This window comes from Barbus barbus (genome assembly GCF_936440315.1).
Source record: "Barbus barbus genome assembly, chromosome: 48".
NCBI classification, from domain to species: domain Eukaryota; kingdom Metazoa; phylum Chordata; class Actinopteri; order Cypriniformes; family Cyprinidae; genus Barbus; species Barbus barbus.
The window spans coordinates 9,681,357-9,696,606 of record NC_136726.1 but is presented as its reverse complement, the minus strand read 5'-3'; the positions used below and the strand labels follow the sequence as shown (position 1 = coordinate 9,696,606).

The 15,250-nt window shown below is 35.8% G+C and overlaps 1 protein-coding gene across 2 annotated transcripts in view; it reads right to left on the bottom strand.

Moving 5' to 3' along the window:
* The window catches only part of LOC306866749 (death-associated protein kinase 2-like), a 32,439-nt gene extending 17,337 nt beyond the window's left edge, over window positions 1-15,102 (bottom strand). The window contains exons 1-3 of one of the 2 annotated variants that reach the window (XM_079412078.1): window positions 14,961-15,102; window positions 14,198-14,385; window positions 65-286 (exon numbers count right to left, since the gene is read on the bottom strand). In XM_079412078.1, the coding sequence (XP_079268204.1) occupies window positions 65-286; window positions 14,198-14,274 (299 nt within the window). In that variant the 5' untranslated portion in view covers window positions 14,275-14,385; window positions 14,961-15,102. The remainder of the gene's footprint in view (window positions 1-64; window positions 287-14,197; window positions 14,386-14,960) is intronic. The other variant, XM_079412077.1, reaches the window with a different exon arrangement.
* Between the last annotated feature and the right edge of the window lie 148 nt (window positions 15,103-15,250).

Below are 15,250 nucleotides of genomic sequence, written 5' to 3'. Positions count from 1 at the left end.
ACAGCTGTGCGAGTGGGTAATTGTAGCTCTCACAAACGGCGTGGGAGGACGTGTTCTCACTCACAGCTCCAGGATGAGCACCACGTCAGTGCGGTTCTCGTAAACGTCATGCAACGTGATGATGTTGGGATGCTGGAGCTCCTGTAGGATGTCCACCTCTCTCTCGATCTCCTCTCGCCGAACGCCTCTCCGGCTCGCCCGACTCTGCCGCTTCTTGATGAACTTTGCAGCATATTCCACACCCGTACTCTTCTCCTTACAGCGCTTCACGATAGCAAACTGACCACTGAGTAAAAGAGAGAGAGACACAGAAAAACATTCAGTTCTTCTGTCTAATAAGCCAGATGATGAATGATCTGAGAAATCACATTTAACATTCATCTCCCCAAGATATGGTAAATAACACAATAGCAGAAAAAGCTGCCACATCGTATCTGTCAGTTTTGTAGGATTAAAACATTCCAGGGGATTAAAACATTTTCTAGTTTCCTCAAACAAACTTGGTTGAGAAAATAATTGACTGCACAAGAATAAAACAAAATGAACATTGTATAAACAATGTATAAACCATTCATGTATATAAAGTGACAGTGCTCAATACCCACACTAGCGAATTTAGTCTCAGTAGAAGCCAGTTTTCTTTTTTCTGCCTTGAACTCACTGTGCGCTCATTTAGATCTTTATATGTGATATAAATGTTATGTAAATGTTATTGTAACAACAAAATGCATGAATTGTGAAGGTAGTGCCTCCACATCACTATGACTGGCTGATAAACGAATGAATAAATGAATAGATATTGACTTTTAAATGGATCAAACCGATGGAAATTTGGCATCAATATTTTAGTTTTTGTTTCGCTTTTGGGTATCAAAATCAAACTGAAACAAATCTTTATCTGATCTGTAAGCGAGGTGGTTTTTAAGCCCCATAATTTGGTTAAATTAATATGCACATTTGGGTCGGCAACTGTTAATACATTTGTGTTGTTCACCCATGCTAAATGTGTTATTTTTGCTGCGTGTGTTTGTTTTTTAGATTTGACAATTTTTTTTACAATTATTCACAATAATTTAATAGTAACAAAACATAATTAATTAAACAATTAAAAGTAGCAACAAACTTTTATCTGTAAGTTAAAACTTTTTTTTGTAAAATTGCAATTGATTCAAAATGACTACAATAAATATGGATAATGTTTAAAAATCCATACATTTTGATGTGACTTGTTTTTTTTAATAAATAGCATGTTACTATAAACATACAAAAATATTCTAATATTGGTTTATTGCTAGTAGTCCCAAGACTATAAAAATGCAAGAATTTATGCTATAAACTGATCAAAAGTAACAGTAAAGGTATTAATAATATTAATGACATTTATATTGAATTTGTTCAAAGTTTTACTAACAAAACAAATAATTAAAGTGACAAAATGTAAAAAGTAACAAAAAAATCATATATACATTTATAGATTTTATTTATACATTTTAATTTTACAAATTACTTGAAGTTATTAGTGCATTAATAATAATATTAATATTTATCTACAATAAATGTTTAAAAATGCATAAACCTTTAATAAACAGCACATATATACATATACACATATATATTGTTGATTTATTGGTAATAGTCTCAAGACTAAGTTAAAATGCTGTTTTATATGCATTATATGTTTTTTATGCATGAGACATGAGATTACACTGGACTAAAAAAAACAAACCCACAGAGTGTACTTCTTTATCGCACAAGTTGACCACATGCCACTGATACATAGTTTCTTTAAAAGCATTAGATGCTTCATTTCCTTAAAATGTAAACAGAAATGCTTGAAATCCTTCAACACCAACTGGCAGTAACATTAGAAACAAGAAAAAATGCTTAACTGGAGCCAAATGAGTGTCAGTCTAAGTACAGTCTCTATACGCTCTATTTAGCTCTATAAGCTGCATCGTGTGCAACATAAATCACCATAAATCATAAAATCACCAACATCCCAAGTGAATTAACATATGAACGCCCACGTTCACATATCAATGCATATTCAGTATTTAGTAACTTGGCATAGCTTTGCTTTTAGCCTGTGAAACCCATTGGGTTTGCGCTGTTGAACTGAACAATCAATTATGTGTTGGATCTTTAATGCTGCAATATGTCTGCAAGGATGGTTTGTACTCAAGCTCCCTATAGAATCTTGGAACTGAACGTTTCTTGCATAGCAAGAGCCTGAGAGGAAATCCTGCTGCAGGGAAACATGCGCCAACTGGGGTCACAGTGTGGGAGGAAAACGCTCTCAGAGAGGAGAGAGACAGAGAAGAGGAATGCCACCCACCCACTGCTTCTGTGTCAAAGACGCTTTTGCTTCCTCACACACGCTTTGAACATTTCAAACAATATCTCCCGACACATGCTTCTCATGTTATTTGTTGGTTTGTGTAGTCAGCGGGTAGAAAGGATACGTTAAAGTAGGGATGCACTGATACTGATTCATGATTCCAGATTCCAGTCCAGAAAGAAAGTTTCAAAGGTTTTAAAGGGGGGTCATACAATAGAAAAAATGCAATTGCTCTTTTAAAATAAAAAGTGTTCATTTTATCAAGTACTGTAGATTTATTCCAATCTGTCATATAATCTGTCCTTCATTCCATTCATTCATTCTGACATTGGGCTATAAATTGCCATGATCTTGGCTTAACAACCATATTATCATTAAATATAATGACAGACTTGTTAACATGCATTTTCAGTGAAACCTTAAATGCTAAATCAAACTGCTGCTAAAACAATATGGAATTAAAACAATATGGAATTTAAAAACCTCCGAAAGCCAAAGCACAGGTACTACCATTCAAAGGATTGAGTCGGTATTTTTTTATGCTTTTGTAAGTCTCTTATGCTAATCAAGGCTGCATTTATTGATCAAAAATACAATAAAAACAGGAATATTGTGAAATATTATTACAATTTTTCTATTTTAATATATTTCATATATACAATTTATTCCTGTGATACAAAGCTGAATTTTCAGCATGTCTTTAGTGTCGCATGATACTTCATAATTTAATTTTTCATTTCAATATGCTGATTTGATTATTATTAATATTAAAAATATATATATTTGTGTGGAAACAGTAATACATTTTTTTAACATCTGAGTATTATAAATGTCTTTACTGTCATTTTGGTACATTTAATGCAATTAATTGCAAATAATTGTTTTTTGGGTTTTTTCTCCTCACAGTTCTGAAAAATAAAAACTGAATTGTGAGATGATAACTTAAAATAAAACTCACAATTCCGAAGTGTTAATTGCAAGATACAACTTGAATTGTAAATTTAAAATTCACAATTATCTTGGTGGAAATAAGCTTACATTGAATAATTTTAGGTATTAATTAATTTATTTATTTTTTAAAGTAGTGACCCCAAACTTTTCTACAGTATAATTCCCTTCTCATTATTCAGCAACTTGGCTAATCACAACAGAGATCATGTACTTATAGAAACAAGGTCTTAAAAGTACAGCAACAAAAACAACATTTACTTTTAAATATAACAGATAGGGTGGTCAGTGCCTTTTAAGTTTAAACTCCTTTATTTGTCTTAATACAGAAATGCATTCCTGATGCACATGGACAGGCAGCACATGAAGTCAACAGATTTAGGAAGTGTCTCTGAGTCACGACTATATCCGACTGCATGTAAACTGACTAAGCGAGCCGCTCTTGATATCATGCCTCACATCTGCGGATGTACATTTGGCCCGGCTCATTATCAGCTGTGACCAGAAAAAAACTGCCCTCTATAAACTCCATAGAGCTCCTGCCAGACGAACTGTACCGTCACAGAGAGGAGGGATTAGAGGGAAACAGACAGCAGGATGAGGGGGAAAAGAAAAATGAGGGATGATGTCTTCACTGTGAAATGCACGGGATGTTTAGCAAGGTTTTTAAACATCGTCATCTGTAGGAATGTCTTCTAGCAAACCACAAACTTATAATAGATGACTGTGTTTTAGTCTTATGCCACTTATCAAATGTTACATTAAATGTTTCATGTTGACTGATTTCAGCTATAGATAAGAATATCATGCAACAACTTTGTGGGTCTTTGATTCTTCAAAGTACTGTATTTCTGTGTTCCTGTTCCCCTTTCTCTGATCTCACATGGGAAGTATATAAAAATATGATGCTGCAGACTAAAGTTCTGTTCTTGTTCATGCATCGAGTTCAGAATGCGCTGTGAAAATAAGCTGTGTGGATTATGCACAGCAAGCAGATGATTAGACCATGATTGCAGCCAGTTTTTTCTCCCTGTTTCACATGAAGCCCCACTGAGAGCTTCCATAAGGCTGTGATAGGCTATGTATATGCCTGTGTCTGTGTTATCATTGGAACCGGGCTAATTTTAGACGCCACCCTTTTCCTCTTCTACCTGTTAGTGTTTTCTGTGATGATGGGCAGTGCTACAGAGTAATAAATAAATGTAAATATATATACATTTATGTATTTATTTAATTGTTTATTATAATATTATATATATTAGGGCTGTCAAATCGATTAATCGCATCCAAAATATTGTGTTATTGTGTGTACTGTTTATTTTTTTACATGTATGTAGAAATACACACACATACACGTATATATTTTAGACATATTTACATTTCTATTTATATTATACATAAATATATATACAGTGCCCTCCATAAGTATTGGAACAGTAAAGACAAAATTGCTCTGTTGGCTGTGGAGTCAAGGCATTTACAAATATGATTAAAAGATGAATATGAAACAAAACTACAGAATGTCACATTTTATTATTGGGTGATTTTACCAGCTAAGAACTTCAGCACTTTTAGAGTTTCATCCCTCTATCTGATGTGAGCATAAGTATTGGAGCAGTTGCCTCACAGGTCTTTCTAAGTGATCAGCTGTGTCCTGTTGCATTAATTCTTCAGATATTAAAAGCAGGGAATGTGTCGTATCAGTTATATCCATTACTTCTGCATTCTGAATCTTGCATTCGATGATGACACACACAAACCAGGATGAAGATGAGGGAGCTGACTTTGAGAGAAAAGCAAGCAATTTGGATGCTAAAAGAAAAGAGGAAGTCAATAAGAGCTATAGCAAAAACAAAGGTCATGGAGAAATCAAGAGTTTGGAAACCACCAGCAACCAACAACGACCTGATCGGCTGAGAAAACAACAGTAGTTGATGACAGACAAACAATAAAAGCTGTGAAAATGAACCCTAAAATACGTGTCTGTAAAATCACCAACAACTTCCAGAAAGCTGGAGTGATGCTCTGACAATCTACTGTCCTCAGGAGACTTTGACACAGAATTACAGATGCTACACAGCAAGATGCAAACCTCTGACCAGCACCAAAAATAGAAAGGCAAGATTAGAGTTTGCAAAAAAGCACAAAGGTGAGCCAGAAGAGTTTTGGAACTGTGTTTATGGACCGATGAGAAAAAGATGAACCTTTATATAAGTGATGGAAAAGCAAAAATGTGGATAAAAAAGGGAACTGCAATGATCCCAAGCAGACAGCCTCCTCTGTAAAGCATGGTGAAGATGATGTCATGGCATGGGCATGCATGGCTGTCTCTGGAACAGGCCCTTTCAACTTTACTGATGACTTAATGTATGATGACAGTAGCAGAATGATTTGGAAGGGTACAAAACCATCTTGCCTACCAATATTCAAGAAAATGCCTCCAGCAGACTCATCAGAAAGTGCTTCATATCAGATCAGGACAATGATCCAAAACACCCTGCCGGTTCAGTCAAGGAATTTATAAGGGCAAAGAAATGGAAAGTTTTTTTGGGGTGAATTATGACCTAGATTTAAGTATAATTAACCCTATAATTCACCCATTCATGCACAATCAGGTTTGTTTCTATTTTATGTTTTTTTTTTTAAGAAAAGTTTTCCTTCTTTTGCCACAGAAATGGTTCTTTATTTTTTTACTTCCAGAAGGCACACGGCCCCAAGGCCAAGGGCAATTTGCCTGACCTTTCTGTTTGTTTTATTGCAAAAACACAGACATAATAAAGACAGAGAGATGTGTCTGCTAGGACAAGAAACACTGATTTAAAGAAAACAACTTTTATTTCACTCAGAGGACATTTTTCTCACTGTGTCTAATGCTGTTTTCTGTTCACGTAACGCACTAAAATCCAGAGAAGAATTGCATTACAGTTCAGTGCCTTTGGCAAGTAGAACCGAAAATGTTTGATTGCTAAATCAGTAGGGACTATTGGCCACATCGATAACTATGTTTGTTTAACAACCCATAACCCACAGAGAGATGAGGACGCCAAACACTGCTAGGTCTCTGCCTGGAAAAAAGGGTCGGGTTGTCCGCAGAGAGCTCTGAGGGGCCTACATGATAAGAGGTTTTCCCCCATACACATACACACACACAGCGCAAAGGCATGGAAAACCAAAACAGTCTGAACTGGAATGTGTAGCCGGAGGTACGGCCGGTCTCTTCCAGATCACAGGAGAACACAAGACTAGACCAAAACAACTCAGCGTCTCAAGTTTTCATTCCATTTATCACATTACAGGCATATTTCACCTCCACAGGTCACAATAATGTCATGTCAGTTTACAACAAATGACTGTGCAGGCAACATATGTATGGAGCGAATCTGTGTATAACAATTTACTCAAAGCATATGATTTTCTGAATAAGATCTATTCTATTAATGTCTATTCTGGTTAAGTATTATTGTACATCTCAACTTTTTGAGCTGTAATGTCCCAAAATTATCTTTGCTTTGACATACGCAGTTGTACATGACGTGGATATTCTGAATAAGGTGTTTAAGCCCCAAAAATCTGATTAAAACAGAAATGTTCCAGTTATTTTATACAGATTTTCAAGAAACTATAAAAATTGTTAAATCTGGTTGTTGTTGTAAATTTACTTACATAAAGCTTAGAAAATCGGAATAGGACCATATTCTGATTAATATCAGAATATTTTTGTAAACAGTAAAAGCTAGAAATGTATTTCATATATGATATGTGTCATAACTGTTACTAGGCCATATCATGTTTTTTTTAATCACATTTCACTTAGACAATATGACAGTATCACTTAGACACAATTAAGGTGTGGTGAAATTAGCTAAATGTATGAAGCAAAGCTCATACAGAAGTCATTTTCAAACCAAGTAGCTTACTGTTGGTCAAACAAGGCGAATCCACATAACCAACTTGAACCTGTAGCACTATTTGCATAGGGAAATATTTCACCCTCACATGAAATTCCCAAAGGCATTGATTTCAATAGAAATGACTGGAATAACAGTAAATGTGGCTGCTCTTAAACATTTCCTGATGAGGACAAAGTACTGCTTCACAAACTGACCTTACATTCAAATGCCTTCAAGAAGGTTTGTTTTAAAGCTGTATTAGATGTTTTGTCAGAGGTGTGATTTACAGACAATCTGAGGGAGGACAGAGGCATCCCATTGAAGGAGTGCCACTAGTCTCTGTTCTAAGCCCGCTTGTGTTTCTGACGGCTGGAGGTCTCAGTGGATTTCCACTCCCAACAGCTGCTGGTTATTAGCTGGAGGGCCTTACTGGCCGTGCGCTTGACTAAACGGCGCCAGTCCAATATTCAAATGCAGGTCCAGAGAGGACATAATGACACTGAGTTTCATTGTGTCCATATGTGTATACATGAAAAAAGCGTGTCCTTTGCTCTAACAACAGGATGGAACAGATGGTAATGCATTCTTTATCTGGGCTAGGTCTCAGTTAAATAGCAAGTTTAAAACAACAGAGTGTGTGTTTTTATTTCCACCACAACGGAAAATATGCACATTTCATTGACCAATCAGCTTTCAGGACCGGAAGTATCCATTTTGTGTAAAACCAATAAAACATTATTGCATTATGGATGTCATTTATTTGAAATCCTACCAGTGAGTTCCTCTCAAACTGAACACACACTGTCATTCCTCCCACACAATCATAACAGCTTTTCAACTCCTTCATTTCACAGCTGCCGAATACTTGCTTTTCAGCACTTTGGACAGATGATTTTTTGCGAATAAAACATTAACAGACGCTTCATTAAAGCATCTTGTTTGGGCAGTATTCGGAAAACAGCAGTGGGGGGAAGCATGTGAGGAATGTGTGTTGATGTTTCGACAGATCACCATCCCTCCAACTCTTTTGCTAAAAATAACTTATTTTTTTAAATTCAAACTTGTTGACAAGCACAAAGAATTGCTGTTATTGTACTGGGAGTTTTGCGAAGACTACAACAGGATGCTTAAAATAGCCAACTTTACCCAGATACCCCTGGGTCAGCCCATTGTGGGGATCAATAGCATCTATCGTTCACTTCAGTAGTCAGACACCTACATATCTAGCCTTGAGCTTTTAAAGAAATGGATTCTTGAAAATATTAAATCAAAAAGTTTTAATGGGAATAGACTAGTAGAAAATATTTAAAGCAAATAAAAACATTAATTCATTAAACACAGGCAGGACCAATTTCTGCAAACATTATTTATACATTTGAACATTGCAACAATTTAGATACTGTTGCATTTATTGGTAGTTTTTATTAGCTGATTCTGATATCAAAATATAATGTATACAATACTGTTCAAAGGTTTGGAGTTAATAAGATTTTTAGAAAGAAATTGACACTTTTGTTCTTTTGAAATTTCTATTTATCAAAGAATCCTGAAAATGTAAATAAAATTACTGATGGATCATAAAGACTGGAGTAAGGATGTTGAACATTCAGCTTCGCATCACAGGAATAAATTATATTTTAAAATATATTTAAATAGAAAATTATTTTAAATAGTAATAATGTTTCTGTCAGGATTCTGGACTATCTGTGTCGTGTTTTGCCCCTGTTCCTGTTCCTGTTTTTCCGTATTTGGTAATGTTCCTGTCCTCGTTTAGTTTAATTAGTCATTCTGTGCACCTGTGTTCCTCCCAATTCCCTCATTAACCCATGCATTTAAGTTCCTGTCTTTGCTTTTCTTCTCTGTCAGGTCTACTCATTATGTACGTGTGTTTGCTCCAGTGCCTATTGTGTGGATTTCTGAGTTCTATGGATTAAAGACTATTGATTGTACTCCACGTTTCTCTCGTGCTTCCTCAACAGTGTAATGTGACAATTTCACAATATTGCTGTTTTTACTGTAATTATCAAATACATGCAGTCTTTGTGAGCATTTCTTTCGAAAACATTGAAACGCCTTTTGAACAGTAGTGTATACATAATACAATTCAATAATAGTGAGTTAAAGTCTCAGTAAGACATAATGAATGGACTGTACTTTTGTCCTTTTACAGCCTTTTTTCTGCTCACTTCAAATTATATATGACTTCCACTCTGACTAAAGTCCACAGGCAGCTGTCTCGTCTTACATGACTTGCTGAAATATGAGTAAAAAATGTCTTGACTAGTGTGTTATCAATGTGCGGGCTGATTACTTTTGCTGAGTATTAGTCATCGCAGTGTTCACTCTGACTCATAAAGTTACTTTCACTCTGACATGCCAGAAAAGTTTAAATTATTCTCCATTAATATCATAATCAAATTATCCGGGGCCTGGAACAAAAGATTTATGAGTGGGGACATTATTGACATTAATGAGTCCCTCTTGTCCCCTCGTTGTCCCCATGACGACAGCCCTGTATACAGAGTATATGACGACTCACAGATAGCAAACAGCCAATAAAGATACAGACCAGAAACATATGGTGAGCTGTTATGGAAAAAAACCTCACAAACCAACAGCTGTGCGTATAGTCTGTTGCTATGTGGATGATTTGCACGATCTCTTAAAAAAGATACACATGCAGTACATATATTTATAAAATACTATTTATCATATTGTATCAAGAGTCCTGTCAAAACGTACACAAACACATCAACTCTAAAAAAATTCACTAATTCTATCATCTTCTGAGGTTTTCATCACTTCCTCCTATTGCTTAACCTCAAGTGAAGGGGAAGATGGCATGAGTTGCTTTTTCTCTCGTAAAACAAGCTGTATTGAAAGTTTTTAAATGCTGTTCATGAAGGGCTGAGTAGCACATGTCAAGTCTATTGTTGTCACGGTACCAAAATTTCTGTATTCAGTACTGATACCAGTGAAAATCCACTGTTCTCGGGACCAATTTCGGTACCAAAGAAAAACATGCTAATAAAAAAAATACTATTTTTATTAATAAAGTCAAACAAAAAGAAAATGTACAAAAATCAATGACATTCTTTCTGCTTATTTAAAATTGTGTTTCAAGTTTTTCCGCAAGTAATAAAAGTATGAAAAACAGTAAACAAGTTTCACCCAAATTTTATTTGTCTTTTAATTAATTACATTTAAACACTTTTTAGTTTTTGGTAAATAAAAGGGATTTACTATTCAAATTAAAACGTGGAAGAAATATTGTGAGATATTGTGTTTTACTCCAATGAAATGGTAAAATGCTCGTGAAGTAACTTTCAGAACAGTTCTGGAGATGTCGTTTATGTATTTATGTCCTCATTGAGACGGCTGATGCTGAAGTCACTTCGAGCTCATACGCGCTTCAGTCTATGTAGTAAACAAAACCGCGCGTCTATGCCATTCATTCATTCACACAGAGACACAGAATATGCAGGATTCATATTTGAATCGACTTTTCATATTTGAATCGACTGTTAAACTGTAAATTCCATTTTATAACTGGATTCCGAGATTCCGTCTGCGTTTTCTGCACGGGGCTGTATGGGTCAAGAACCGGGTTGACCAGGTACTCTTTACCACCGGTACTTGAAAAAACCTGGTACCATGATGTTTTCATTTTTTTAGCACCGACTTGGTACTGAAGTACCGGGTCTTTTGACAACACTAGTCAGATCTATATAAACTGAATATTTTAGACAAATATAAGTTTGCTCATGAAAGACACAGGTTTGCCAAAGCCCGCTGACTCAAAGGCACAGTTAAGCAATGTAACAGGATCACTATGTATAATGTGTTACATAATAGCTCTTCCTCTATCTTACCTGTCGACCAGCAAACTAGCTGGTATCTGTGATATTAATGCACAATATATACTAACTGGATCTTATAGACCTTTAGTCCTTTACTATAGCTTGGACGAAACATCATACTAAGAGAGAGCAAGTGAATTTTTAAATAAAATGTCTACAATAAGAATAATTTTATTATTTTAAATTATTTTACATTAAAACAAAAAACAAAACAAAAAGCACTCAAGGCCGTCATATTTTAAATATATTCTCAATACATACATATTTTATAAGTTAAAGTGGTTAATAATGCCAACTATGAAAAACTATGTAAACATTATTTTTTGAAAGTTGTCAGTTAAACAAAGATTATTGGAGCATGTTGTACAAGAAAATACTGTTTCAGTTTTTGTACTTCAAAGTTGTTTAATTCAATGTGCAACTTGCAGTTTCTTTGTTTACAATGCTTATCTTAGTAATTATTTGTGAGTGAAAATTATCTGAATTAAATTCATTTTTCATTAAAATTCATTAAAAGTCATTTTTACAAAAATGTTGGATTTACGTCAACATATATTCCTGTAACAAACATGTACAATGACAAATATAGCCAACTTGTACACTGTCATCAGTCCATTATAGAGATTGTAATCATCTCTGAATAAAGCTCCTGTCAGCAACAAGCCCCCACCTCCAGGGAACAAAGTGGTTGCATAAAGGGTCTCATTTGTCCCACACTGTCAACCTTTGAAGCAGGTGATTCATGCGGTGATATGACAGCCAGTCCCTCCAAGTCCCACACGGAACATGAACGCTGGTGGGAGTTTGTGAGTGTGAACAATTCTTTGCCTTAAGTCTCTTCATTCTTTCCTTCATTCTCTCTCTCTAACTGTCCTCTTCTGATAGGCATGTTTTCAGCTGCTAATGTGTTACAGATCATCACACACAGCTCTGTGAAACCACATTTGAGCTATTTCCTCTTTCACACGCAAGATACGTGTCAGTGTGTGTGAGCATTTCCACCTCAAATACTCCATGACATGTCTGTGGTGACGTAGGCATCATTTTGAAAAAAGAAAACCAAAACATTACCAAAAGAACTTATAGGCTTTTTGAGTGTGAAGAGGACAGGATTGCTTTTAACACACATAGCTAAGCTAACAACCTTTAGCTTTTGTACTTTGTGCTGTAGTAGTCTCAGCAAAATGAGGTTTATTTTACTATATGTTCTCTGTTGTAACAATTACTTTTGGCTCATATTTAGGCTATTAAATGTATACTAAGTATAGATGTTAAACCTAACACTAAGGCTGTGTTCTAAACCGAGTGAGCTGCAATGCTGTCTACTGCCTATTTAATAATATACCTATTAATTTAACTCTGATTTTATTCACCTGAAAGATGGCTAAGATGGCTTGTCGGAAATCATGGGGTAATTTTCATTTTTCATTTTGGGTATCCCTTTAAGTCCCGTTTACAAACGACAATAACTATAATGATAACTATAAATATTCTATAAGAAGTCCACACCACAACTATAATGATAATGACACAGAGGATCGTTATCATTTTTTGTTTGAACAGGCCTTTAGACCAGTAAAGAATCCACCTATCAACACCCTAAGCATGTTTTGGCTACTTCTGTACAGGCAAACACCACTTATATTATAATTGTTCAGTGCATTTAAAGAAAATAAAAACTACATTTTACCCAGTATTTGTGCTATTTAAGATTATTACAGTACTGTATTGTTATCTTAGCAACATGCTAACTTCAAACTCGGTTTGGAAAGTTTTGAGTTCTTCAGAAAATGTAGCTTCAAATTCTAGTTGCATTTAAACAAAGCTGGTCCTTCATTAATATAAAGTAACTCCCTGTGAACGTACAGCGGTGCTATCAATCCCGTTCTCAGTTACAGCAAGGGAGGTCAGATATCTCATCTAATCCAGGGTGTGTCATAGAAACTGTGCCTTTGAGTGGGACACAAAGCCATCCAAGCAGATGGCTGAGCCTGTTACATATTGCAAACAATATCCAACATCTGTCTTTCTTCTGAAGCCAATAGTACCTCAACTAGGAGGCATCCATGACAAAAGGGAGCAACCTTTCCCAATTACAGGAGGATGCTTTTCCAAGCTTCCCTGAAAACAGTTTTATGGCCTTTCTTGTATATTCTAGTAAACTTCAAATAAGCGCCAAAGGGTGACTTTCACCTACAACCAGGGGAGAGACACGGCGGTAACCTGGGTGTGAGACTATACACCTTTCCTGAATGTTCATGCAGTTTAGCACTTCCTGTCTGGATGGATTTGCAACTTCCTTCTGCCAAAATGGTAGAAATGCTGTTATTATAACAGTTTTTTTGTGCATTAGTAAGTGTTAAGCTTGCCTGTTGTGGCAGGGGAGTGTGCTTTGTCAGAGAGAACAAAACATGACTCAAGAATGAGAACCGGTGCCAAGGGAAAAGAGGGTGGGGGGCCCTCACATTTTTGTTCAGTGTACTCTAGATCCTTCCCATATTTTACAACTAATATGTCCTATTTAAGATTACTGTAACAATTTGATATGCTAAAGCGATTGAAAAATGTCCTTTGTTTTGTTTGTCCATAAAATGAAAGTCAGTAGTGTCCAAAACCCTTGACAGCCCTAAAAAAAGTTTCCAAAAGAGGGTTTTTGCAGAACCATCTTTGGTTCCTCAAAGAACGTTTCAGTGAATAGTTCCTAAAAGAACCACTTTTTAGTGAGAAAAACATTTAAAAAAATCTAAAGAACCTTTTTCTCCATAAAGAACCTTTTGTATCGAAAGGTTCCATATTAAAGATTCTTCATGTAACCATGGATGCCAAAAAAATAACCTTTATTTGTTCTGCTGAAGAAAAAAACCATACAATTTTAAACAACATGAATTTTCATTATAGGTTAAGCTATATCCTCCATTACAGATTTGATATACTGTAAAACCTTGGATGCATTTTGTTATTGTCCAGTGACATGACAAATCAGAGAAGCTTGGCAGGTGTCAAGTAAAACCTTTTTGTTCCCAAACTCTAGCTCCCCAGCTGTTAACCTGTCCCATAAATACCCTCGGGGGATGGTCCATATAACTTACTGGCTAGTCAACAACCCACAAAAGCTGGAAGCGATAACAAAGCATCCTCAGGCAACCCATTATATCACTTACCTTCCAAGTTCTTCACCAATATCATAGAAATCCTCCACTTTTTGTTGCTTGAACACAGCCATTCCTAATGTCCTCATTGATGATGATTGTATCTCGGTAAACAGGAGACAGCAGGTCAAATCTGTCTTAAGGTGTCCCTCGAGAAGCACACAGGCTTAGGAAGTTCTGCAGAATTGTAGAGTGCAGCTCTGAAAGTCACAGACACATAAGCACATGTTCCAGCATGCTGCACTACATTCCTTCACTTCCAAGAAGGTGTAAAAGCATGTATCACATCTTTCTCACTTGGACGTATAAGGCAATGCGAGAATGCCACAAAAGCAGCTTTGCTTACTGGTGATATAAGGTATGAAGGCATCAGACAAAAAGAGTCTTATGTAGGATCAAATTGACGTATCGTGACTTTCTTTAGAAGAAAATGAGGCTTCTCAGTGTCATGAATTATCCGGTGAAATTGAGACTGCTGTCAGCATTTGTTTCATCACATACTGACTTACTGTTTCATTGATAAATAAGCAAAGAATATAAGTACTTTGATAAATATCATGATAAATATTTACCTTACAGGTGTAAGAAAACACTGTAGGCTACTGTTGTTTGTTATAGCTACTCTATAACTAAGCGCAACATAATAACCATGAGAAACATTCACACATAACATCTCTTCCTATATCATTGCTCACAAGTTTTACAAGACACACTGAATTACAAGAAGAAGTAGCGTTGACACTTTAAATTAATAAGAAAATGTGGCTTGTCTTACCTTTTCTTTTAAGAAATAGCACTTTTTACTCTATTCCGCTGAAATAAAGCATAGCATATTCCCGGGTTTGAGCGCGTCTCTCGCGGTGTTGAAGTGAGACTGGAGCAGCGCACGCTCTTATGTTGTCAATCTCGCGCCACCTGTTGAGCGGTGATGTCAGATTGGCGATTCTTTCCAGTGAATCATTTGAATCGGTTCAAACAAATGGAGAACCAAGTGAATTGATGTATTTGGAGAGAACCAAGAGTTTGACTAGTGTGGTAAAAAAAAAAGTTATTATAATAGCGGAA